Below are 24,456 nucleotides of genomic sequence, written 5' to 3' on the forward strand. Positions count from 1 at the left end.
ACCTGACTTTTTAGGGTCTCATAAGAGGAGCCTGAGCCTGGGGGACAGAGAGATCAGTCGCTGCTCCCCTCTGCCAGCCCCGGAGCCGTTCAGGGACCGCTCCAACACCCTGAGCGAGAAGCCAGCCCTGCCCGTGATCAGGGACAGGTACAGGGACCTGACTGGGGAGGTGGAGGTAAGGAGCTGCCTGCAGCACACCTGAGCTGCACTGACACCAAGGGCTGCTGCACCCAGCTTTTGGGGCTTTGCCTGTTTGGATATGGGTGTGACTGTGAGGTGGTGTCTGGGTGCAGTTGGGTGTTGTGAGTGGAACCTGGGAGTTTCTCCCTCACATCTTTAGAGAATGTTGTCTGAAACTCAGAATCACTTGACCTTGCAGCTTAAGTTTACAACTGGAAATTAGTTACAGTTTAAATCTAATCCCAGCTTTGGCAGAGACTGTTTGCTTTGGGAAATGGCATCACTTTTTGGCTTTGTGGTAGTAATTTCTCTTGCTTATCCTGAGGAGAGATGGGAAAAGGACTCAGATTAAATTCTGCTAATCCCCATTGCTAGAACAGCAGACTGTAACAAATGTGTCAGGAGGAGATGTGTGCAATGAAACCTTTTACCCACTCCTGTATGTTCTCCTTTTGAAACTCATCCTCACTCCCAGAAATCAAATTCTAGAGTTCTGGTGCATAGAGAGTCTGGAGAAAATGGGGAGAAATTAGGAACAGATCTCATCTGCAAATAGTCTTTTAAAACACCTGCTGCTGTGTGTCTGTTGTGTAGGAGAGAGGGAGGGAAATGTGTGTAGGAGCAAGACTGAGCCTGTCCTTGCTTTGCTCTAGGAGAGTGAGAGGTATGCCTACGAGTGGCAGAGGTGCCTGGAGAGTGCCCTGCAGGTGAGTGTGACACCTCCTCCTCCTGCAGCACCTGCCTCACTCAGGGTTTGAGACCAGCAGGCAGAGAAAGTGTGGGAATCAGCCCTGGGAATTACATTTAAACCAAAAGCTGCCACCTCCTCAGCTAAGCACCCTACACTAATCTCCCTGTCTCTGGGGATTAGTTTGGCTTTTCCCTAAATATTCCAGCTCTCTGCTTAGTGGGGTGGTGCTGTGTTTGGGGGCCCAGTACTGTGTGTTCAGGGCACTGGTACCAGTGCCTTGCTCCCCAGGGCTTCCTGAGGGCCAGAGCTGGTGATGTGCTGTGCCCAGGGACCTTTCATGTGCTGTCAGATATTTCACAGCTGGATCAGTGCTCCTTAACATTTCTTCTTTGCATTTGAGTATTAGAGAGCCCAAACTGTGAATGCTCTGATTGAATTAGACAGCAAGGCATGCCTGCTCTTAAAACTCTTATTTTGGTAATGAAAATATTGGGGGGAATACATTAAGGTTTTAAATGTTCATACTCTCCCCTGATCTACTTAAGCAGGAGTGTATAAAAACATCTGATGGAGTGTAGCAATCATTTCTTGTTTAATTTGCCTCCTTTGCTGAATAACAGTTTCTGCTGGGGGCAATCTTGTTTGTAGTGATTATTTAAAGATAGAAACCCCATCATTTTATGAAATTCATTTCCACCAGGTCATAAAGAAAGCAAATGACACCTTAAATGGAATCAGCAGTTCATCTGTTTGCACTGAAGTTATCCAGTCTGCTCAAGGCATGGAATATTTACAGGGTAAGTTTGAATTTTCCACCTGTTTTACACTGAAAGTTCTTCCCTAAAAAACAGAAATATAGAATCACTCTTCCCCAAATGGCATTATGTTTAATCTTTGCCTGCATCTGGATAATGAAGAACTCTTCTGCCAGAGAAATGTAACTCCAGCTCTGAACTAACCCATGGCCACCCCTCCTGTGCCACTCTGGCTTTGCCTTTTCTGGTTCAAGGCTGGGGGATCCAGTGCATTTCAATCCTCCCCTGTTTTCATCCACAGGGGTTGTTGAAGTCTACAGAGTAACAAAGAGGGTGGAGCTGGGCATCAAAGCAACTGCAGTTTGCAGTGAGAAGCTGCAGCAGCTGCTGAAGGATATTGATAAAGTGTGGAACAACCTGATCAGCTTCATGTCCCTGGCTGCTCTCACAGTAAGACCCAGAAAAACTGCCTGGTTACTAAAACAAATGTCATCATTTTATTTAAAGAGGCTTTGCAGGGTGTGCTGACTTGACAGTTTGTGTTTATTCTCTTGGAAAATGGAAATGAATTTATTTGTGAAAGCCAGTTTAAAACCCTCTAAGAAAACTGTTATTTATGGACAAACATGATGTTGTCTTAGTACCTTGATTATTTAGGTGATATCATGGGTGTCTGTGGACATCTCCAGTAAGGCAAATTTAATAAAATCCAAATAAGCCATTTTAAAAGCCAGAATGACATGGACATGTCTTGTTTTTAAAAGCCCTTGGCTTTAATGCTCACAATTCCATAACACACAGTGCAGCAACACAGGAGCAACTAAACTGTTCTGCACTTGGAAATGCCTGAGTTTGTTTTGGTTCCTGCCACAGAGTAAACAGCTTTTCCTGCTCCTCACTGCCAGGAAAAGCTCCCAGCCTGGTAGGAGCTGGAGAGTTTTGGGCACAGCTGGGTGAGGGGACAGGCAGGGATGGCCCTTTGGAGCAGCAGGGGCACACAGAGGTGCAGAACAGACACAAATAGAAGGCAGCAAAACCACCCTGCCATTAAATCCCTTGTGGGGTTTGTGTTGCAGGAGATCCAGTGTGCAGAATGACTTCCCTTAGCCATGGCAGAACTCCTGACTGTGGGGATCACCCATCTGTGTGTGCCCTGTGCTGCTGGCACAGTGATCCCTCTGACTGCACATCAGGGAGCCTTCAGGATCAGCACATCCCACCAAGCATCACTGAGCACATCATTACCTTGGGGAGCTTTCCACTGAGCTCTTTCATTTGTGGCTTCCTCCTTGCACTGCAGCTGTGCCCACAAAAGGCTTTTCCTTCCCAACAAACACTCATTTATAAGCAAGGCTTGGAATTCTTGGTTTCTGCTTGAAACACCCATTTCCAGCTCACAGTCATTCCCTGCAGGGCAGGTATTAGAAATGATCTGTCCCTCTTTACACACCTTTTGCACATTTTAAACCTCCCCAGGTGTTTTGGTGATGTCCTGTGCTGCACAGGGCCTGCCACCTCAGGAAATTTGTATCCTCAGCATTTTCCTGCCTGGCAGAGGGAGGTGATAGACCTGGAACCACCTGTCTGAACCCTGGCATTGTTGGCAGGAGCAATCCCAAGAGCTACCAGAATCTTTTCCTGATTTAAACAGGTGGATTAAAACACAATTGCTAAAGTGCTTTTCCCTGGAAGATTACAGGGATTACCTGCAAGTCCAAATCCACAGCAGCTCCAGGCTGGTGGCTCCAGCTGAAGTTTCAGCACATCAGGAGCTGCAAACTGTGACTTCTCACCTGACACACAGACCAGCTGAACTTCCCAAAACCCAGGGACTCATGACTCCTGCAGTTCCCCAGATCTCCCCTTTTCTTGCTGCTCTTCCCCACGGGATTCACTGGCAGGGTGGAGCCCACACCTCTGGTGTTAGTCAGGGATCCTAAACGATGCAGAAGTGCCAATTAACTGCAGAGAAGGATTCCAGCTCCCAGGCATGTGCTTGGAAAGGTTAATTTTATCTTTGAAAGGATTTTGTTGCAAGGTAATTTTATGCACAGCCTTGTGGTTTTTCACAGCAAATTGCAGGATGACCTTCTCATTTGCTTCACTCATGCATTTGGTAAACAAATATTAGAGTGCCTTTATTAATTTGATTGATCTATTTAGAGATTAAAGGCTGGGTTGTTTTTTTTCAGGATTCCAATTATTCTCCAGCCATTCAGCAGGAAAGTGTGAGCAGCATACCCAGAGTGTGGATTAAGACACACATGGCCTGGGATCACAACATTTTTAAGCTTCCTGCATTTTTAATCATTGTTTTTATTTGCATTACTATTTTCATGCAAAATTGGAACAGTTTTGTGTTACCCTTCTGCAGTGTTTTAATTGATCATTTATCCTGTGGCTGAAATGTGAGGTTAAGTACTGCAAAAGTGACCACATTAATTTATTATTTACAGGTTTCTTCTCCCACCCTTTGCCTCTCTTTAATCTGAGCTTGTGTGTGGCTGGTGGCCTGGTTTGGTTAACCTTAATATCCCATTTTGTACTGCTCTGCCATACTGTAGGTTCAAAAAAAACCCAAAAAGAGAAAACCAGCTGCATTTTTTTGCTGTTTTGGAGTCCAGGACAAGGAACTCTGCTGCAGCCACCTCCCCACAGCTGCACAAACAGCTGCAGATCCTCTGTTTGCCTTCCCCCAGTGCTCCTTCCCCTTTGGGAGTGGGAATGTGCAGCTCAAGAATTCCTTCCTTTGTAGTTGAGGCCTTTTATAAGACCTGGAGTGTTATAAATTAGTGCTGATGGAGGTGGCAGGTCCATCCTGACAGCTTTGATGATTGCCACCCCTGTGTGTCACACACTGGCTCTTGCTGCTCAGTAATTTTTATCTTGATGTCTGAAATTCTGTCAGGCACTGAAAATGTCCCTGTGTCCTTTCTTCAGCCAGATGAAAACTCCCTGGATTTCTCCTCCTGTATGCTGCGCCCAGGGATTAAGAATGCCCAGGACCTTGCCTGTGGGGTGTGTCTCCTAAATGTGGATTCCAGGAGCAAGGTAAGTCTGGTGCTTCAACTCCTTTGCCATTTACAGTCTGGGCTTCCATTCATAGAGCCCCAGACTGGAGTGGGCTGGAAGGGACCTCAGAGCTGTCCCAGGCTGCCCAGCCTGGCCTTGGGCACTTCCAGGGATGGGTGAATTGAAAAAACCTTCATGGTTATAATTTATAAACTCTGATCTGTAGATGGGTCTCAGTAAGATCTTATAATGGAGTGTCCAGTGTTCCTTGGGCTTTGGTGTGACACAGCTGTGGAGAAAGAGCTGAGTTTAACTGTTTGTAGTGAGCAAGAAACTGGGGTACTAAGATTTTCAAAAGTATACATATTTTTTAACAAATAAAAATCTTTTAATGACTTTTCTTGACGAAATGGCTCACCAGAGGGGACTGCTGCCATTAGCAGAGCTGGGAGGGACTCCCAGGACATGTGCAGAGTTGTGCCAACCACTTAAAAACAGAGGCACTTTTCCTGACTTTCTGGTTTCAACATTATTTCAGAAAGAAGAGAAACCTGTGGAAGAACTTCCCAAGAAAGTATGAACCTGTAAAAAACATTCTTTCTAGACTCATTCTTCTTGAGTGTGGAAGGCTGAGCTGCTGATGGGCTCTCAGCTGTCATTCTCAATCATTAATCCTCTTCTCCAGTCGTGTTTTGTGGCAGTTAACCCTTGATCTGATCAACTAACATGCTCCAGAGCCTCCCTGTCTGTCTGCATGCCTGTCCCTCTGGTTTTGTGCTCCTTCTGTTGTGTGCTAGAAAATCCCTGAGTTCCTGGATTTGTGTCTGTAGCAGGAGAGGGGGGATTTCAGGGGCTTTGTGCTAGAAATATTGACTTTTGGCTTTGTGTAGCAGGCAGTGGCATTTTTAGAAATCTCTGCAGGAAATCCAGGGTGTGGAGAGCAGGGCTGGGATATTTTTTTAAAGAGGGAGCTGCGAGGCATTGGAAAGTATCTCCTAGCAACAAACAGTGAGGTGGTTTCAGCCTGTTCATGGCTTCACAAGCTCACAGGCTCCTATTGTAAAGCAGCTTCAATTAACTGGAGGAAGTGGCTCAAATTCAACCTGAAATAACACTAATAGCAAGAATTGCACCTGCCTAACCCACAGCCAGGCTGGAGCCAGGGAAATAAATGCAGGAGCTGTCTGCTGGCAAGCAGCACAAGCTTTTCCTTTGGTAGGGAGGTGGAACAAGCAGAAGATGCAGGAACAAGGTGAGTTAGTGCCAGGGTCAGGTCCCTTCCTGCAGGTGCAGCTTGGCTCAGGTGTGATGCTGAAGGTTTTGTGCACCTTCAGCAGTCAGAGCTGGTGGGCTGGAGTGCTCAGGGAGAGCCCTGTGCTGTTTCCCACTCTGTGTTTAGGCCCTGGAGGGGGTCAGACTGTCACACTTGTTTCCATTCTCCTTGCAGGCCTTTAACTCAGAGACAGATAACTTCAAGCTGGCCTACGGGGGGCACCAGTACCACGCCAGCTGTGCCAACTTCTGGATCAACTGTGTGGAGCCCAAACCCCCAGGGCTGATCCTGCCAGACCTGCTCTGAGAGCAGCTGCACTGCAGCTGCAGCTTTGGGTCACTGCTGCAGGGCTTGGGGTGACTGCTGTGCTGGACAGGCTGGAGCTGGGCTCAGGGTTGGAAATGTCTGGGGTTGATTTTTGGTCCAAAAGTCAATGGATTAAAGCCACTGTTTCAGATGGTGAAGAATTCACTTGTAATGGCCAAGGTTTCAGAACTAACTGGAAAATATGGCAAAAAAAAAGTGGCATTTCAGTCTTTCTGAAGATGAAAACGTTATCCTGTGGAAAAGCAGCTTGGTAACCATGTGCATAAACCTGGGAGAGGCCAGCATGGAGCTTCCCAGAGAACCTGGAATGCTGGGCTGATCTGCATAGAAAAAACCACTTAAATACTTGAAGTCTGTATTTGCAAGCAAATCTTTTCCTTAACGTTTCTGGGACATGGGCCTTGATGTTCTTTGAGTATTTGCTGCTGTGATATCACAGCACATGAGTCACAGCAGCATCCAGGCAGAGTGAATTACTGACTCAGAGAAGCTGCTGGCTGTTTGTGCTTCCACTGCTCTGTGCTGGAAGTTGTGCTGGTTACTGCTGGAAGGTGAGGACTGGAAAACTGTTGTGATTTTCCCTGTGCTGTGTGTAGTGCAGGCAGCTGGAGTTTAAACCTCTCTGTTGTAAATACAGATAAACTTCCCTGCATTTGTGCTGAGCTCCAGGTAGGATTTTGTCTCTCCTGACCTTTTGGGAGCTGCGTGGCTGCAGCACTGCTGAGAGCTGGACTCTGCTGATGCAGCACATCTGCTGCTCTGTAGATTCTTTCCCTTTTTTGGCTGTGGAGATGCTGTTCCTGATGGGATGGGATGGCTGTGTGTGACTCTGCTGCTACCTGTAGCAACGTGTTCCTGTGACTCAGAGCTGGCAGCACAAGGTGGCCCCTGGCTGCTGCAGCAGGGAGTGGGATTTAACACCCAAAGGGATTTAACCCTGGAATTTGGTGGTCTCAGCAAGCTGTGTTTGGAGCATTGTGTCCCTGCTGGTTTGTGGCTTTTGCAGGTGCCTTTCTGGACAGGTTTGTGTCACTAAATGTTACCTGTGCATCTCAAGTACCTGGTTCCTCCTTCAGCTGCAATATCCAGAGGACAGTGCAGTCAATGGAGTGAGTGCTGCTTGCAGGATTTTAAACCTGTGGGAGCTTCATGGTGTTACAAGAGAGATCCCACAAGCCTGTCTAGGTCTGCAGGGAATGCAGTGGGGTGTAAATCCATAGGGTGCAACTTCCTCCTTAATTCTGTGGCTCAGATCTGTCCCTTTCCTCCAGAGATCTCAACAGCTTCTCCAAGTTAATCCTGCCCATTACAAGTACCTGACACTGACCTGTGGTTATTTGCTGAAACAGAAATTACAATGAGGAAAACGATGCTTTGTATTTAAAAAACAAACAGGCTTAGTTACAGAACTATTAATTAGCCCAAATGAAAGAATCTTGGCTCAGAGGTGTCTGGCTCCTTCCTTACACCAATTACAATAAATCTCCTTGCTGCCTCAAATTAGCTCATTCATGAAATAAAGCACCCTGTGCCTCCAGCTGATCCAGAGGCAGATTTCCTCTGCTGTGCTTCCCACATCCTGCCCAGGAATTACAAAAAAAACAGGGAAGCAGCTCCTTGCTTCTCTCCCTTTCATTTATTAGGTGGGAAAGAGCCCCAGCACCACAGCTTGTGCCCTCAGCCCTTGTTTCCCAGGCTGAGCCCTTTTTCCAGCCGCTCACCAGAGCTGCCACAGGAGTTTGGGGACAGGGAGCCACTGCAGCTCCTCTCCAGTGGCTGGGAGAGGCTGGTGCTGAGGGAATGCTCTGATGGGAGAAGGGAGTTTGCTGTCAGCCTGGCTTTCCACCACAGCTCCCCAACACTCTGCTAGAGAGGAATTTTTCCCCCTAATTAAAAGAAAATGCCACAAATAAGAGGTCATGGTGTGAAATTTAAAGCAGCAGCTGTAGTGTCACAGGAGCATCTTCCAGTGCTGGTTTTTCTGTACCTGTTCCCAGCTCAGCCCCTCTCTGAGCTGCAGCCAACGAGGCTTTTGGCCATTTTTGGGAATTTACAATTCAAGTGCAGCAGAGCTCCCTGAAGGGTGACAGAGCAGGGAGAGCAGCAGGGACCATCCCTGGCTTTGTGGGGAGCAGGAAGGGCTCTGCTCCAGCAGCCATGGGAGCACAGGCAAGGTGTGCATGGAGATCCCCTGCACAAGGAGGATCAGCTGCAGATCCCAGTCATTCCAGTGACTCACTGGAGCATTCAGCATCTCTCAGTTGTTGCCAGCCAAAGCCCAGTGTCCTTCCAAGCTGTATCCAAGGTGACAGGATTGTCACAGCCCACCTTCCCCTGCTGCCTCTGCTGCAGGCCCCTGGACAATGTCAGACCTGTAACTCCTTTTCCTGCATGGATTCTCTCACTGGAAAAGAGAAATGAGATTTTCTTTGTTTTTTTTATCTATGTGTAGATAGGTAAAATGGGCTGCCTTGGCATGACCTGTGGGAAATGGGGTTTCTGTCTCTTTGTGTATATTTGGAGCTCTGAGGAATTATTTGCTCAGTTATTTAATGTATTTGTGGCTTAACCCCATTGTGTTCCTGGTGCTTCCATGTCGTGGCAGCTTCTCCCTGGTGCTGGGGCTGCTCCAGCCTCTTCCTGCCCCTCCCTCCTCCTGTGAGTCCCTGCACAGTCACCTGTGCCCTGGGCATTGTCACCTCCTGCACTCCCCTTCCATCCCAAGGACTTTTCCTCCCTGGCAGCAGCTTCTCCTGCCTGGCTTTGGTGGGAGCAGCTCTGGAATCCCTGCAGGGTGTGGGAGTGAGGGGGAAGTTCAGCCCAGGCTGAGCAGGAGCTCATGGGAACCCCATGGAATGTTCTCAGTCCTGTCAGCTACACTGGGAATCACAGACTTGAAACAAAACCTGCCTTTCCAATAAAAGCTGCTATTGTGCAAACTGCTGCTTTGGATTTACTTTTAATTCTGCACCTGTATTTAATTCCAGCTCTCTGTGTTAAAATAGCAGTGTCATAATTTTATGAAGAAGAGCAATCAGAAAACTTCTCTGTCTATTGTGATTCTTCTCCTGCCCTCTGGGCAAATGTTGTTTTTCTTCCAGAAGTGGTTTTGTGATTATTATTTGGAGCTGTTTGGGTTTGTGCTGTGCTGGAGTTGCTGCTGATATTTTAAATCCAATGAGAGTAAGTGTTATTAATTGACTTTAGTACCTTGTTTACTCCTTTAATTCCTGCAATGATTTATAAATCCTGTGTTGAGATTCCAACCTGGTGTTCAATAAAAAGCTCGTTTCATATCTGACCAGCCTGGGAAGCTGAAATATTTATATCATAATGTAGTGAAACCTGCTCTGTGGCTGGGATGGGGAAGGTGTCTTGCCAAATATTGGAAGATATAAAATGTTTTTCAGACAATTAAGAAGCCATTTGGAAGAGCCTGTGGGGAGCAGGAGGAGTGTTCCCCTCAAAGCCAGTGGGTGTGCTCAGAGCAATCCAAGCTAAACCAGGGCTCTCTCTTTGGTTCCTGTAGATTTGAGAATGGAATAAAAGCTGGATTTTTACAAGTGTGTAAAATCTTTTGCTGTGGTGAATACCAGAGGAGCCTTTGCAATGAAATCCCCACAAGCACTAACACTGTCCCCTAACCTTGAATGGGGATTTCAGGTGAATTCTTTGTTTCCTCGTGTGCTTTATTAGGCAATTTCACTTTTTATGGGTCTAACTTTCCCTTGTGTTTCAAGTCAGCCTTTGGTGCCTTCTTGGCTGAGCATCAGCACCTCCCTCTCCCCTGAGTCCTCAAGCAGTGTGTGTAAAGTCTATAGAATAATTCAAAGTGCAGAATTTTCAACCTTCCATTTTTTATGCCAAAAATGCTGTTATACCCTGCTTTGCCCATTTTTAGGTAAAGTTTAATTTTGTGAGCAGATTTCAGTTTTTAGCATTTTTTGCCCTTTAAAATGTCATGTGTTGGAACGTGTCCAGACCAGTGATTAATCTTGATTTTCACTCTCTAGTTCCTCACTTACCATCTCCCTGGCTGAAGTTTAACTCCTGATAAACTGGGGAGATGAGTCTCCAGTGTCTGCCTGCCACTGGAACTGGGATCCAGCCATGGAACCTGAGCTGGGAGCAGCTGGGACAAACCTCACCTTGATTTCTGTGGGGCAAAACTCCTCTGGAGCAGCAGGAGAAAAAATCCTTCAGCCAGAATTGTTTAAAAGCACTGCTGGGCCTGGGCTGCTGCTGGAGCTCCATTAGCACTGTTTGGAACAGGAAACCAACACATGTTCTGGTTTAATCTTTATTGATTTTTTTTTTTTTTTTTTTTTACAAGTATAGAATCTCATTGAAATCAGACAGTGATGGCAGCAATCTGCCTGCTCCTCCTCCAGAGGCAACAGAAACTCTGCTGCCTTCTCAGGAGCAGGGCTGCAGGCTCCAGCCACACTCCAGGGATCCCTGGAGCCATGGAAAGGCTTTTCCCAGGGAAGGGATGGCTCTGAGCAAGGCCAGGCTCTGTCACCCACCCTGGGGACACAGAGGAGCAGCCCTGGAATGCAGCATAACCTTGAGGAGGGGATGGAGAGAGGCAGGGATGGGCTAAGGCAGGTGTGGAGCTGAGGAAGGGAGGCAGCCTCTCCCCAGGGGCTGGGCTGGTGCTGGAATGCTGCACACACAGCCCAGCTCAGCTCAGGGGCCACGCTCACATTCCTGAGCCTCTGGCTGCCCAGAGCCTTCAACCCTCTCACTTCTGTCTTGAGCCACATCTGGACAAGACCTGTCAACTTTCCACCCACAAAACATACCAGCATTTTCCAGCAGTTGAAGTGTATTCCAGGATTATTGCCCTGGCATGGAATGAGTGAAAAAGGATCTTGTATTATTTGATTTGAATTGCTCCATATTTATTTTACTTGTGGCCAACATGGACTGATTCACTTTTTTTTTTTGTTTGGCTTTTTTTTCCCTTTTTTCCCCCTAACTTTCAATATGATTAAGAGCTGACTAAAGATCTCAAACACTATATACTGAGAGTCACTATGGATGTTAAAGAAAACACCAGCACTAGCACCACAGCCCCTGTGTTCCTGCCTCCCTGGTGCCTGGGGAACCCTGGCCAGTGCTGCTCCTCAGCCACTACAGGGTTTTGCAAGGAAGCAAACAAGCTCTAACAAAATATCCAGGCTACTACTGCAGCACGAAGCACACTTGGGTCATCAGCTCTGCCCAGTGCCTCTTAGGCCCTTCCTCAGAGGATCCTAATAAACTGACTAAAAAAAAAAAAAAAAAAAAAAAGACAGAGGCTTTATGGAAGGAATAAACTTATAATGAGACCTGGTTTTGCTAAATCAGAGATGCAGATGGGAAATCCCCATAGAGAAAAATGCTTTGAAGGGAATCGTTGGCCTTGCAGGTTAGTGAGGTGAGAACTGAGGTTCTGCTGTATGGTAAAGAACCAAAGTTGGCTGTAGAAGGAGAAGGGAATGTCTCCAGCCTGGTCACGTCCCTTCTGCTGTGCTCCCCCCTGCAGTCCCATCAAATTCCCCAGTAAGGCAGCAGGGGTCTCCTCTCTCTCTCGTAAACGTCTGGGATGATGCCATAGGGCGTCTGTACCATTTTAACCGTGCTCTTCCCAAAGAGCTTCCTCTCGTAGTCTATCAGCTGCCGCCAGAAGCCCACGTTGGGCCGGATGACGGGGCGCCGCGCCTTCACCCAGCTGTAGGCCTCCAGCAGGGACACCTTGTGGTGCTTCATGAGGAAGGCGATGCAGAGCGTGGCCGACCTGCTGACGCCGGCGGCGCAGTGCACCAGCGTGGCGCCGTGCTTGCGCGCCACGCTCTGGATCTTGTCGGCCACGCTGTCGAAGTAGAGCGAGATGGGCGCGTTGGGCATGTCGGCCAGAGGCACCTTGACGTACTCGAACTGCGGCCAGTTGAAGTTGGGGATCTCGATGGTGGCGTTGATGACGCAGGTGACGCCGCGGGACAGCAGCAGGTGGCGGTTGGAGGCGACGCTGCCCCGGCTCAGGTAGAGCGAGGGCGTGATCTGCGCGATGCCCCCCAGGGCGCCTTCCGACAGCACGCGCGGAGCCATCAGAGTTCTCGGCAGGGAGTTGTGGCTTCTGGAGGTCATGGAGGAGCTTGGCAACTCAGGCTTCCATTGTGGGAAGAGAGCCAACGGGATCTTCAGCCAAGGGAGGGATTGTCTGGCCTGGTGGTGGCAGGACAGCGACGGCTCCCGCTGCTCAGTCACTGCAAAACACAAGTGAGGCCACATCAGCGCTGACCCGGGGCTGGGGAGGGAACAGGACAGCCCAGCTCGCCCTGCTGTGGCCTGGCAGAGCTCCCTGGGGAATGTGGGGCTGGTTTCACAGTGCTCATTACCACTGTCCCCCAGGCCTGGACAGATAGTAACAAAAAAAAAAAAAAATCTTCCAGTTTAATTAGCTCCAATTACTTGCCAAGGGTTTACCTGTGGGCCTGGATAGCATCTCACCCGGACCAGCACGTGGAGGGTGAGCTACACCTTCTCCATGCTGAAACACAGCTGGCCACAGTTCAAAGGGATGGTGAGGAACAGCAGATGCCAGCAATTTCCAGCATGCTGCCCTCTCCCCAGTGCCACCCTTCTCCCTTTTTAGGTGTGGGAAAGGCCCCGCCAAAGCACATAAACAGAGGAAAGTCGCTCATTAGGAAAGGCAGTGAGTCACATCCATCCCCATCAGGGCTCTCATGGAGGCAGGGGAAGTGTGGAAAGAGTGACCTGGTTATGTCAGAAGCTGAGAGTAAAACCCAAGAGCAGAGGCTGGGACAGGGGAGGCTCCTGTCCTGCTTTAATGCCTGACTAATGCTTGGCAGAGGCCTGGGATTGCCTGCAGGAGCCACACGGGCAGGGAGGGTCCCTGCTCTGACTCCCCTGCTCCTCTGGGGCACCTCCACAGCCAGGGCAGAAGCTGCAGGCAAGGGGATGAGCCCTGGAGTACCAATAATTTGCCAGTCTGTGTGTTCTCTGTTTGGAGAAGGGCTACAGTATGTGCAGGATGGGGAGTCCCTGCCCAGGTACCTCTGAGCCCACCCTGGTGGCACTGGCAGAGCTGGGGGGACTTGGGGGATGCTCAGGGCCTTGGGGAGAGGGATCTGTCCCTCCAACAATTCTTCATTATGTTAAGAGGGTTCTTAAAGGGCTGTGGTTTCCCCAGCCCTCAGCTGTCTGCCCTCATCCCATGCTCTAGGAAGCACCAGCAGGTCCCAGCAGTGGCTGGTGGTGCTGCCAGTGGATTTTTGGCTCTGTGGTACAGAAACTTAATAAGCACAACGTGACCTCCTCCGTGGCTCTGCCCTGCTGGCAGCTACTTGAGCAGCTCCTGAAGCTGTGGACCCAAAGCTGCAAAAGTTCCTGCCCCAACAAGGCTTTTGCTGCAGCTACAAATGCTCAGCTTCCCCCCACTGCAGTCACCCAGCTGGAGCAGCAAGGAAAGGTGTGTTTTTTTCAAAGGAATAAAGTTCTTTGAGCAGGGGAAATCCCTGCTCTCAAACAGCTTTTACTGACAATGCAGAGGATTTGGGCACTTACGCTTGGTAACAAAGTCCTGCTCTAAATCACGGAGCGGCACCCTGGAGCTCTGGGCTGCTGAGGCTGGGAGGGCTCATGGAGTGTGTCCAACACCGAGCTGGGGAGAGAAAACAGCATGGATTTTACTGGGATCTGGCTGGGATCTCATTAGGTGGGTGTCCAAGAACTGGGAGGGAGGAGCACAGCTTCCCCACACAAACACTGAGGACTCAGGGTGGCACTTGCTGTAACGTCACCAATTCCTGCCAACACAGCACTCAAAACCACAGTGAGCCCAGAGGAATCTGAGGCTGGCATGGAAGTCATGGCTAAAAAAAAAAAAATTAAGTCATTTAACTAATTAATTTGCTGCAATGTCTCCTTTAGCATCCACCACTGGGGTCCCACTGGGGACCCCCTGTTCCCCATTCCTGTGAATGCCAGACTCACAGCACCCTGCTCTCAAAAACTGAGGGTGGGGCAACATCCACTTCTTTTCTCACAAGCTCCCAGAGTGCAGGTGAAGCACCTGAGGACCCCGGCAGAGCCAGAGCAGCTGCAAAGCAGCTCTGAGCAAGGCAGAGCCTGCAGCTGCTCCCAGGGCAGCCAGAGAGCCCCTGAGGCAGAGTGGGAAGGGCTCTGCTGCTTTGCATAAGTGGTTCCTGTTTGCAGGCAGGAACTTATCCGGGGATTTGCATGTGACAGGCTGGGCTCGCTCTGCAAACTCCAGGGCAAACACCGGCTGATCCCATCCCATCCCATCCCATCCCATCCCATCCCATCCCATCCCATCCCATCCCATCCCATCCCATCCCATCCCATCCCATCCCATCCCATCCCATCCCATCCCATCCCATCCACACTCCCACTGTCCCAGGGTGCTCCAGCCCCAGTGTCCAGCCTGGCCCTGGACACCTCCAGGGATCCAGGGGCAGCCACAGCTGCTCTCCCAGCCTGTTCCATCCCAGGCACACACGACATCCCTGGAATGGCAGCACAGCTCCTGCCCGACCCAGAGCAGCTCCCAGCCAGAGGGACGGAATATTTTGGAGAGAAGCTCGTTACTGAAGTGTGAGATCAGGCTGCTGTGCCCACAGACCAGTGCCTGGGGGCTGCTGGTGCCCAAGCACTGGGGGACAGCACCACGGCAGCGGGGTGGGTACCACATCCCCTCCCGTGTCCAGTGTCCCCTGCCTGTCCCCCTGCACTCACAGCAGGAGCTGGCTGGGATGCCACCCGTGCTGTCTCAGGCATGTGACAGAGCCACGCTGCTGCCCACACACAGCAGGCTGAGCAGCTGCTGCCGTCAGGGAGCTGGGAATGGAAGGGGCCTCGTCTGCCTGGGCTGGCAGCGGCTCCAGCGCCTCGGGAGCCTCCCCAGGCTCGCAGGTGGGAGCCTTCACCTGTCCCCAGGGCTGCAGCCAGCCCAAGGGGCCCTGCTGGGCTCCCCTGAAGTCCCTCTGCCCTCCCCAGCACACCCGTGTTATCCCGGCACATCCCGCTGTAATCCAACACTGTTGCTCTTCACGAAGCCATTCCCGTCATTGTGCTGGGGCACAGAGAGAGAACAGGAATGAAAAGCCTCTTCCCAGCCGTTGCTGAGTGCAGAAAGGAAAAAAAAAAAAAAGAAGAAAATCACTGAAGATGGAACAAAGCACGCACAGAGCCCGGCGTGGCTGTGCTGGGAAGGCACGAGAGGCTCCTGGCAGGGCACAGGGAGGGGCACTGGCTGCCCCTCCACTGCCAGGGTGACCACCTCACGTGAAATAAAAACCCCACCTCTTCTCCCACTGCTGCTTGGTTGGGGTTCCTGAGTGATGGAGAGGCTGGGGAGTCACAGCAGCCCAAAGCCCCGGGTGCTGGAGCCTGTCCTGACTGTCCTGCCGAGGGGCTGGACCCAGAACTGTCCCTAAGGCAGCACTGGAAATCCCTTCCAAAGGAGCTGGGATGTCACTGGATGGGGTTTCCTGCAAAGGGCTGGCATTGCCAGAGGGTGCAGTTGGTCCTTCAGGAGACTGGCTGGCAGGGGGCTGGTAGCAACCAGGTGTTCCTGCCATCACATCCTCCTTCTTCTGACTGCAGTTAATGAATTAATTAATCTTGTAGCAGCCCTGACCCACAGCAAACCCCTTTCCAGACTGTGCCTTGGTCCTGCCCATGTGCAGAGCCCAGACAGTGCCCCATGGGGACCCTGGGGTGCCAGGGGGTCCCTGGGGACCCTGCTGCAGCAGGGGCAGGACTGGAGCAGCCTCCTCCCTCCCTGGCAGACTGGTGGGTTCTGCCATTTCCCTCCTCTGCATAATCAGGGGTGGGGGAAGCCAGTGGCTAATTACAGCCTGGAGAACACTCTGCTCTGCAAAGCCTCCAGGTCCTTTCCCAGCGCTCCTGGCCAGCACCATCCTCAGTTTATGGTGAGGGGACACTTCTCCAGCCCCCATCCAGCCTGGATCTCATCCTGCAGCCAGCAGCTCTCCACAGCTCTCAGGTGGGTCCCTCTGCTGTACCTCCAGGCTGAGCTTTGTGCCTCCAGTCTCAGAAGGAGGGGCAGGTGCCTGGCCCGGGGCAGGTGCTGCCTCTGTCCCACCTGGGCAGGATCTCCTGGCCTCAGAGCAGCTCCTCTCCAGGGAAGAGGATTTCCAAAGCAGTGCAGCAATCCCCATGCTGTGGTTGGTGTTTTGGTGGTGCAGCCCCTTGGAGAGGTTGCTGCTGGCAATGCTCGTGGCTCTGCTCTTCCAAATCTAGCAGCAGCTGGAGTTTGTTTCTCTTGCTTTCATTCCTGGGAACGCAGTCCTGTTAACAAAGGCTGAAATTCCCACGGGAAAGCATTGCTGGCTCCTGGACCTCCTGAGAAAGACTTGAAAACACCTCTGGAAGCTCAAATGACAAACAGGGTGAGTTTGTGAGTTAAATACTGTGATCTCCAGGACAGGAGGGAGAACTGGTCGGGCTCTAGACAATGAGCTGGCAAGTCTGAGCTTCTGCCTTCTTATTCTGGTGCTGCTGGGTGGTTTGCTCTGATTTGGGAGAGGTTTTTTTGTTTGTTTGCTTTTTAACACAGCTCCTCTGTCTTGAGAGCAGAGGCTGTAGCTTGTCCCTGAGGGACTTGAGTTTCTGCTGGGCTGTGTGGCAGTAACACAACCTTGGGGCTGGCACCTGGACAGGTGGGAGCTCCCCCAGGCCTCTCTCCCTCTGGAGCTGGGTTTAGTGCAGGGTGGGCCCTGCTCTGCAGAAACACTGAAGCCCCTGCTTTAACTCCCAGACCATCATCTGGGATTTCAAGCAGGTTTGTGGGCTGGGTGTGCAAAATGTCAGTACTGAGGCAAGGCTTCTCCCCCCTCCCAGGAGAGGAAAAGTTATTCATTTTGGAGATGACAAATGCTCTCTAATCCTGCAGTAAAGAGAAGAGTCAATATCACAGGCACTGAATGAACGAGCCTGCTCAGGGCTCTTCCCAGCCAGGCTGAACAGCAAATTGCTTCAGAAATGGTCCTGGAGAGTGGCATTTCAAATAAATTTCAGCAGAGAGCACAAACTGCAGCCATTCTCGGGTCAGGGCTTGCTTGTGCTGAGTCCAAGGGAGCCCAAGGCAGAGCGGGGAGGGGAGAGGACGTGTGGGAGCTGCTGGCTCCTCTTCCCAGCCCTCCTGCAGCCCTTTGCTCTGCCGGGGCTCTGCTCTCCTGCCTCTGCTTGTGCTCCTGGAGCCATTACAGGCTCCTCTGGCGCGGGTCAGAGCCATCAGCACATCCTCAGATGGAAAGGTCGAGTGCTTTGGGTTTGGAATGGGAAAGAAGGAAGGGCAGCAGGCAGGGTGATCTGGGCTGAGACAGAGGATGCTGTGACCAACCCCTGATTGATTCTGCTGGCAGCCTGTGCTGGCCTCTGCAAGCAGGATGGGAGCTGTCAGATGTTAAATCAAGATAATAATCTGTCTGCCCGGAGCTCTGAGCAGGCCTGGCTGCTTGTGCAGCTCCCAGCACAGCCGGGTCCCCGCGCTTGCCAGAACACACCAGCAACTTCCCAGAGGAGCCACAAAAAGGGGAATCGTGCCCGAAACGCACAACAAGACACCCTACAAACAATCCTGGCCTCTCTTGGGAAGCTCAACGACCCCAAAACAAGCAGTTTTAGTCCACAAACACAGAGTCCTGCCTCCCTCTCTCCGTGCCTGGAATCCAGGCTGCTCCCCCAGGAGCCTGTCCCAGCCTGCTGCCTTCAGAGGGGTGACAGCTGACACTCCTGTGGCACGGCCTGTCCCTCCTGCTGGCACCACTGGGGTGCCCTGGGTGAGGCCAGGGCTTGGCAAGGCTCACCTGCTGCCTCCTGCCTCTGCTGAGGATGAGCCACCCTCGCTCCACAGCCAGGCTCTGCTCCCACAAGGCAGCACCGAGCCTCGGGCTGGCACCAGGCTTAGGGGTGGTGACTCTAAGCCAGCCCAGGTGCCCAGCTGAGCAGTGTCTGAGAGCTCTGCCAGCCAAAGGCTCACTCCCTGACTGCCATTCTCCCAGCAGGAAAAATGGGCAGTGAGGTTTTTGTCATCTGAGGATGCCACTTGGCACCGTGGTCCCAGGCTGCCAGGCAGGGCAGCAGCTCTGCTGCCTCTTGATTCCCACTGTCACCAACTCCTGTGGCAGCAGAGCTGCCCATGGCCACGCTGTGATCCCTGCCACCCTGTGATCCCTCCACAGTGGGAGCAGGCCCTGCTCCCTCTCCAGCTGCAGCTGGACCCTGCCAGCTGCCAGCCAAACCTCTGGGCACAGGGAGAGCTCCCGGCCGCAGGGATGGAGCGAGACGGGCAGCGGGCACAACCTGGAGCACACTGGTATTTATAAATCCTCCCTCTGCTCTGAGGACAAGCCTCCCTCGGCAAAGCAGCAAGAGGATTTGAGGCAGGAAAAACAAACCATCCTTCTTTCAAACGCCACGTCTGTGCTTTCAGAGCCACGGGCTCTGTGTGCTGCTCACTGGGAGAGCACAGCAGGGACACGGGGCTCTCGCAGCACGGAGCAGTGGCCACCTGCACCCTGCTAAAAAACTCCTGGGAGGAGCACAACACGCTTTAAAAACCAGAAATAAGGCCTGAGGAGGCACAAATGGGGTCTGACAGCATCAGTTCCTCACTCGGCTGAGCACTGAGGGCTGTTTTCCAGCCCCGAGTGGAGATACCGCCTCTTCTGGAGCACTACAGATTGTTCCAGCGCCAGCTGATGGCATCTGGATTGCAGGTGGAGTTTAGGAAAGCTCCATCCCCTGCTCCCTGGGTCCAAGTGTGACCAGAGGACACGGATGGAGAGCAGGGGGCCACATTCAGGGAGCAGACCCATGCCTGGCTCTGGCTCCCGGGGTGCTGCAAGATGGAGCCTTGTTTTTGCCGGAGCCGTGCCCTGCACAGTCACAGCTGACAGGAGGGACACAATCTCTTCCCTGTTAGCAGAACAAAACACAGGGACCTGGTGTGTTTGCTCGTGTGTGACCCTGCTGGGCCCTGCTGCTCGTGGGGCTCTGCCCCAGCCCACCCCACAGCCCATAAAATTGAAGGCAGCTGCAAATTCGCTGCAACGTGTCCTGGAAATTATCCGTGCCTCCATGCTGGCCTCACCCAGGCCTTTTCCAGGGCCAGTGCCAACTGGTGCATGCTCTCTGCTGCCTGGCTTCTCAGGGGGTCCCAAAGCTGGCACCCTGATGGTGCCACGTTCCCCTCTGGAGGAATTGCCAGCAGGCAGAGGCTGCCCACGCTTTCCCCACGCTCCCCAAGGGGAGCAGGGGCTGGCTGGACAAGGGTGGGAGCAGCAGGATGTGCCCACAGCAGCTGTGAGGAATGAGGTCACCTCTGAGCACGTCCATGGGGTTGTGTCGGGTAACAGGAAGAGAGGCCAATTTAATCAATTAGGGGCAAATGGAGTTTACACACGGAGCTTCCCCTAAGAGCAGTGTGGGGCCAGCACCCCTCAGCTCCCAGGAGGTCACTCTGACTGCTCCAGCCTGGGGGGAATTCTCTTTTTCAGGGATGCTGTGCAAATTCACATTTCCTCCATGAAGGACTCCTGCCCCCGAAGGGACCTGCAGATCCCCTGACACTACAGGGTGGGATGGTGAAAATAAATGAGAATTCATTCTCATTAGCCTGGGAACCCTGACCCCCTGGCCTTGGGGTGACTGTGGCAGCACCTGTTGATCCTTCCTGCTGGGAACCCCAAACCTGCCTGATTATTATTGTTTTATTTTTAAAAGCAGGGCAGTAGCTGTTGAGCTGAGCCCACGCACTGCCTGCACTACAGGTGCCCCAGGAAGGGTGGGCAGTGTCTTTGCCTCCCAGTTCCTGGCTTCATTCCCAAGCATCCAGGGAGCTGGGGCTCCTGCTCAGAGATTCCTCAGCTATTTCCAAATGCCAGAGGCCTCTCTGCTAGATGTTTCCCTTTGCTTCATGGTTGCTTGGAGGGTCCTTCTGGAAGTGATAAATGTGTGTGTGTACCTGGACAGGAGGGGCTGGGAGAAGCTCCCATGCCTGGTTTGAGGTGTTACCCCTCCCTTCCAGGGAAAACCACCCTGGAAGGAAAGTCCTGCAGTGGTGGCAGGAAGCCTGGAAGGCTTTTCTCTGGTGAAGAGCCTTTAGCAGACATCTCTGGTGGGGTCTGTGTGCTGCTCCCAAGCCCTGCTGCCCTGCCCAGCTGCCTCTTCCCCACTCCTCATTCCCAGGCTCTTTCTGCATGCCCAGGCGTGCAGGTGGCTGGTTCCCTGGGACAGAGCTGGTTCTGGCTCCCAGAGCAGAGACCTGAGACATTTTTGTGGTGGCTCTGCATCCCTTTCCTCCCTCCCATGGAGCCTGGCTCAGACAGAAGATTTCCCCTCACTCCCAGCACGTTTCTAGCTCTAGAGCAGCGTGTGCTCTCTGGTTTTCCAGCTCCGAGATTCCAGCTGGGATCAGGTACTGAATTAAGCCATGCAAATTTCCATCTTGCCCTGACCAACGAGGAAGCAGTGCCAGAGCCCAGAGCAGACCCCGCAGCACAGCGAGGGCTCGGATGAAATCCCCGGGATTTCACCTTTGTTCCTGCAGAAAACCGGGATGTCTGTGTCCCTGTCCAGGACCCAGGCGAGCCCTCGGGGGCAGGAAGGACAGGCAGAGCTGCACATTCACACCTTCCAGGCATAAATTGATTAAAACCTGCTGCATTACTGCTCCCCTGACGTTCACCAGGGTCACGTCAGCCAAGTCGTGGCAGCAGATCTCTCTGCCAGCGGGGACGGCACGTGTCCCCAAAATTAGGGATCCTTCCTTCTCATTCCTTGGGAAGCAGAGTGCCACAGAGCCTGTCCCAACCACCGGGAACACAGCAAACACCACGGTTTACAGCGAGGCCTGGGGGAGGAATGCACTCCCTGCCAGAGCAGGGGCAGCTGATCCAGTGTATCATAAGGGAAAACAGTGTTTTGTCAGTGCTAATCCTCCACCATTCCTGAGGCAGGGGCATTAGGGATAAACTGAACTTGCAACATGATATTAGGGCATCTGCCAACACTCAAACCTCCAGAATAAAAGGCTCATTTGCTGCCCAGTCGAACAGGTTATAATCCTGCCCCATCTCCCTACAGCCAAATGCCACTCATTGATTACCAGCATTGCCCAAAGCAGCTGCTCGGGAGCTGAGTCAAGGGCTGTGCACACACCGCTGGGCTGGATGTGAGGCCGGGCAGCTGCAGGGACCCGCGGGGTCTGGGGACACCGGGGTGCCCTGGGAGCTGGGGCATGCAGGGCAGAGCCAGGGATGGGTGCTGAGCTGGGGGTGCCAGGGCAGAGCCAGGGATGGGTGATGAGCTGGGGGTGCCAGGGCAGAGCCAGGGATGGGTGCTGAGCTGGGGATGTCCAGGGCAGGAGGCAGGGATAGGTGCTGAGCTGGGGCTGTAAGGGCAGGATCCAGGGATAGATGCTGAGCTGGGGGTGTCCAGGGCAAGATCCAGGGACGGGTGCTGAGCTGGGAGTGTAAGGGCAGGATCCAGGGACGGGTGCTGAGCTGGGAGTGTAAGGGCAGAACCAGGGATGGGTGCTGAGCTGGGGGTGCCAGGGCAGAGCCAGGGATGGGTGCTGAGCTGGGGGTGCCAGGGCAGAGCCAGGGATGGGTGCTGAGCTGGGGACGTCCAGGGCAGGAGGCAGGGATGGGTGCTGAGCTGGGGCTGTAAGGGCAGGATCCAGGGATAGATGCTGAGCTAGGGGTGCCAGGGCAGAGCCAGGGATAGATGCTGAGCTGGGGCTGTAAGGGCAGGATCCAGGGATAGATGCTGAGCTGGGGGTGCCAGGGCAGAGCCAGGGATAGATGCTGAGCTGGGAGTGTAAGGGCAGGATCCAGGGATAGATGCTGAGCTAGGGGTGTAAAGGCAGGATCCAGGGATGGGTCCCGACGGCAGGATTCGGGGATGGAGCCCTGTTACAACACAGCCCCCGTGGCGGGGCTGGTTCCACGTCGAGGAACCCCCGGAGCTGCGCCCGTGGCTGCTCCGGTGCAGCTCGGAGGTGCCCCCGCTCTCCCGCCGGGCTCAGCCGGGCTTTGAGCAGCGGCCACCGCGTCCCGCTCCTCCGGGCGCCCCGGCAGAGCCGCCGCTGCCCCGTCCCGCTGCCCTGTCCCACGGCGCAGCCCCGCTGCCCGAGCCCGGCTGCGATCCGACCCTCCCCGCGCCCCGTCCCGCCCGCCGGGGCCCCTCCGCAGGGCACCGTACGCGATCGGAGCCAGCGAACACAGCGGGGAACGGCGGGGCCCCGCACCCGAGCGCCCCGGCTCCCCCGGTCCGGCCCATCCCTACCATAGCTCCCGGGCGGCGGCTCCGCGCTCCCTCGCGGCCGTGGCGGCGGCGGGCCGGGACTTTTATCGTGCTCGGCCGGCTCCGTCTCGGCGGTGCCACCTGACCGCGGCTGCCGGGGCCGCCCCCGCCCGCAGAGCCGCCGTTACCAGGCTACGGGGGGCGGCCCGGCCCGGCCCGGCCCCCGGGCGGGGGCTCCGGGAGACCGGCCCCGCTTAAAGGAGCCGCTGCTGCCGGGCCCGCCGTGCCTGTGGGGACGGGACAACGAGGGGCCCTGTGGGGGTGGGAAAAAGGGAGCTCCCGGTGGGGACATGGCGGGGTCTCTGAGGGGATAGGGCTGTGTGGGGACATGGCGGGGTCTCTGAGGGGATAGGGCTGTGTGTGGGGATGTGACGGGGTCTCTGAGGGGATAGGGCTGTGTGTGGGGACATGGCGGGGTCTCTGAGGGGATAGGGCTGTGTGTGGGGATGTGACGGGGTCTCTGAGGGGATAGGGCTGTGTGTGGGGATGTGACGGGGTCTCTGAGGGGATAGGGCTGTGTGTGGGGATGTGACGGGGTCTCTGAGGGGATAGGGCTGTGTGTGGGGATGTGACGGGGTCTCTGAGGGGATAGGGCTGTGTGGGGACATGGCGGTCTCGCTGAGGGGATGGGGACAACTGACTGTCCCTATGGGGAAAACACGAGGAAAGGAAAAGGAAAGGGGAGTCGTGTGGGGCACATCAGCCCTGGTGGGTGTGACTCTGTGTGGGGGTTCCTGTGGGGATGGAAACAAGTGAGGGTTTTGGTGGGGACATGATGGGGGCCCTGTGGGATGGAGGCAGTGGGATCGCAGTGGGGACAAGACAGGGGTCTGTGGGATGGGATGTGTGGAAGGGACACGGCAGGGAGAGGGCACAGGGATGTGGCAGGGTCCCAGTGAGGACGGGACAGCATGTGGGGATGTGGCAGGGCCCAGGACATCCCTTGTGAGGGATGGGACATGCCGTGATCCCTGCCAGTGTGTGTGGGGACAAGATGGGGTCCCTTTGGGGATGGGGACATGCCAGAGTCCCTCAGCTCGGTGGGTGCTCACTGGGGAGGGGGCCAGCTCTGAGACAGAGAGAGAAACCTGGTTTTTGTGACTCAGGACATCCCAAAACACAGCTCCTCCCTGGTCCTGAGGCTCCCAGGGCTCCTTGTGGCACCATCCTGGGGACCCTCACCCAGAGCAGGGTGGCTCAGGTCCCTGTGAGGGATGTCATGGGCTGGGATCCCCATGCAGGGATGCCATGGGTTAGGGGATCCACACAGCAAAGGGAAGCGACAATTTGTGCAAAATGTGGGATTAAGGCGAAGGCTCGGCTCCCACCACCTCACCAGCATGGCAGGGACGGGACAAGGCTGGCACTGGCAGAGGAGGAGGAGGAGGAGGAGGAGGAGGAGGAGGGCAGCCTCTGCCTTAACCCCGCTGCTGCTGGAGCGAAGCGTGGCCACCCCTGCCCGCTTTTGTTCGCTTTCTGGTTTTGTTGTCGCACGCTCCGACTGAAATAGCCCAAATCCCTCATAGGAAGCTTCCCCCAGCCCGAGCCCTCGGCTGATATCTCGCTCGGGCAGGTTTCATGACTCAGCAGCCCAGATGGAGCCGTCCCTCACAGCCCTCAGCTCCAAATCTGTTTATTGCTCCAGAGGCTGTTTTTCCAAGAACCTCGGTGCTTTATAACAGCCAGAGCTCTCCCTTAAAACCCTGCCTCTCCAGCGAGGGCTCGCGTCACACTCAGCACGGAGGTGGGCGAGGAACAAAAATAGACAAATTAAGAAAACCTCAAAAGGCCAAAAAAATGAAAATGTGAGGGTTTTGGCTTTCTGAGCTCAAGGTTTGCTTTGCCTCCGTGTTGCA

The 24,456-nt window shown here is 53.6% G+C and overlaps 2 protein-coding genes across 6 annotated transcripts in view; one reads left to right on the top strand and one right to left on the bottom strand.

The window, feature by feature from the left end:
- SYNRG (synergin gamma) overlaps positions 1-9,539 on the top strand; it is a 36,620-nt gene extending 27,081 nt beyond the window's left edge. For 3 of the 4 annotated variants that reach the window (XM_056506441.1, XM_056506443.1, XM_056506444.1), the window contains 7 exons: positions 15-175; positions 834-887; positions 1,572-1,668; positions 1,928-2,076; positions 4,567-4,677; positions 5,177-5,212; positions 6,086-9,539. In XM_056506441.1, coding sequence (XP_056362416.1) covers positions 15-175; positions 834-887; positions 1,572-1,668; positions 1,928-2,076; positions 4,567-4,677; positions 5,177-5,212; positions 6,086-6,217 — 740 coding nt within the window. In that variant the 3' untranslated portion in view covers positions 6,218-9,539. The remainder of the gene's footprint in view (positions 1-14; positions 176-833; positions 888-1,571; positions 1,669-1,927; positions 2,077-4,566; positions 4,678-5,176; positions 5,213-6,085) is intronic. The other variant, XM_056506442.1, reaches the window with a different exon arrangement.
- A 981-nt stretch (positions 9,540-10,520) lies between these two features.
- Positions 10,521-22,748, bottom strand: DUSP14 (dual specificity phosphatase 14). 2 transcript variants are annotated; one of them, XM_056506843.1, is made up of 3 exons: positions 22,583-22,748; positions 13,811-13,907; positions 10,521-12,489 (listed from the first exon to the last, which is right to left on the bottom strand). In XM_056506843.1, the coding sequence occupies exon 3, from the start codon at positions 12,368-12,370 to the stop codon at positions 11,774-11,776; it is 597 nt and encodes a 198-aa protein (XP_056362818.1). In that variant the 5' UTR covers positions 12,371-12,489; positions 13,811-13,907; positions 22,583-22,748; the 3' UTR covers positions 10,521-11,773. The 2 variants fall into 2 exon arrangements, with proteins under 2 accessions (XP_056362818.1, XP_056362819.1); XM_056506844.1 differs by lacking the exon at positions 13,811-13,907 and having other exon boundaries at positions 22,583-22,729.
- Between the last annotated feature and the right edge of the window lie 1,708 nt (positions 22,749-24,456).

The sequence above is a fragment of the Oenanthe melanoleuca genome, chromosome 19, assembly GCF_029582105.1.
Source record: "Oenanthe melanoleuca isolate GR-GAL-2019-014 chromosome 19, OMel1.0, whole genome shotgun sequence".
NCBI lineage: Eukaryota > Metazoa > Chordata > Aves > Passeriformes > Muscicapidae > Oenanthe > Oenanthe melanoleuca.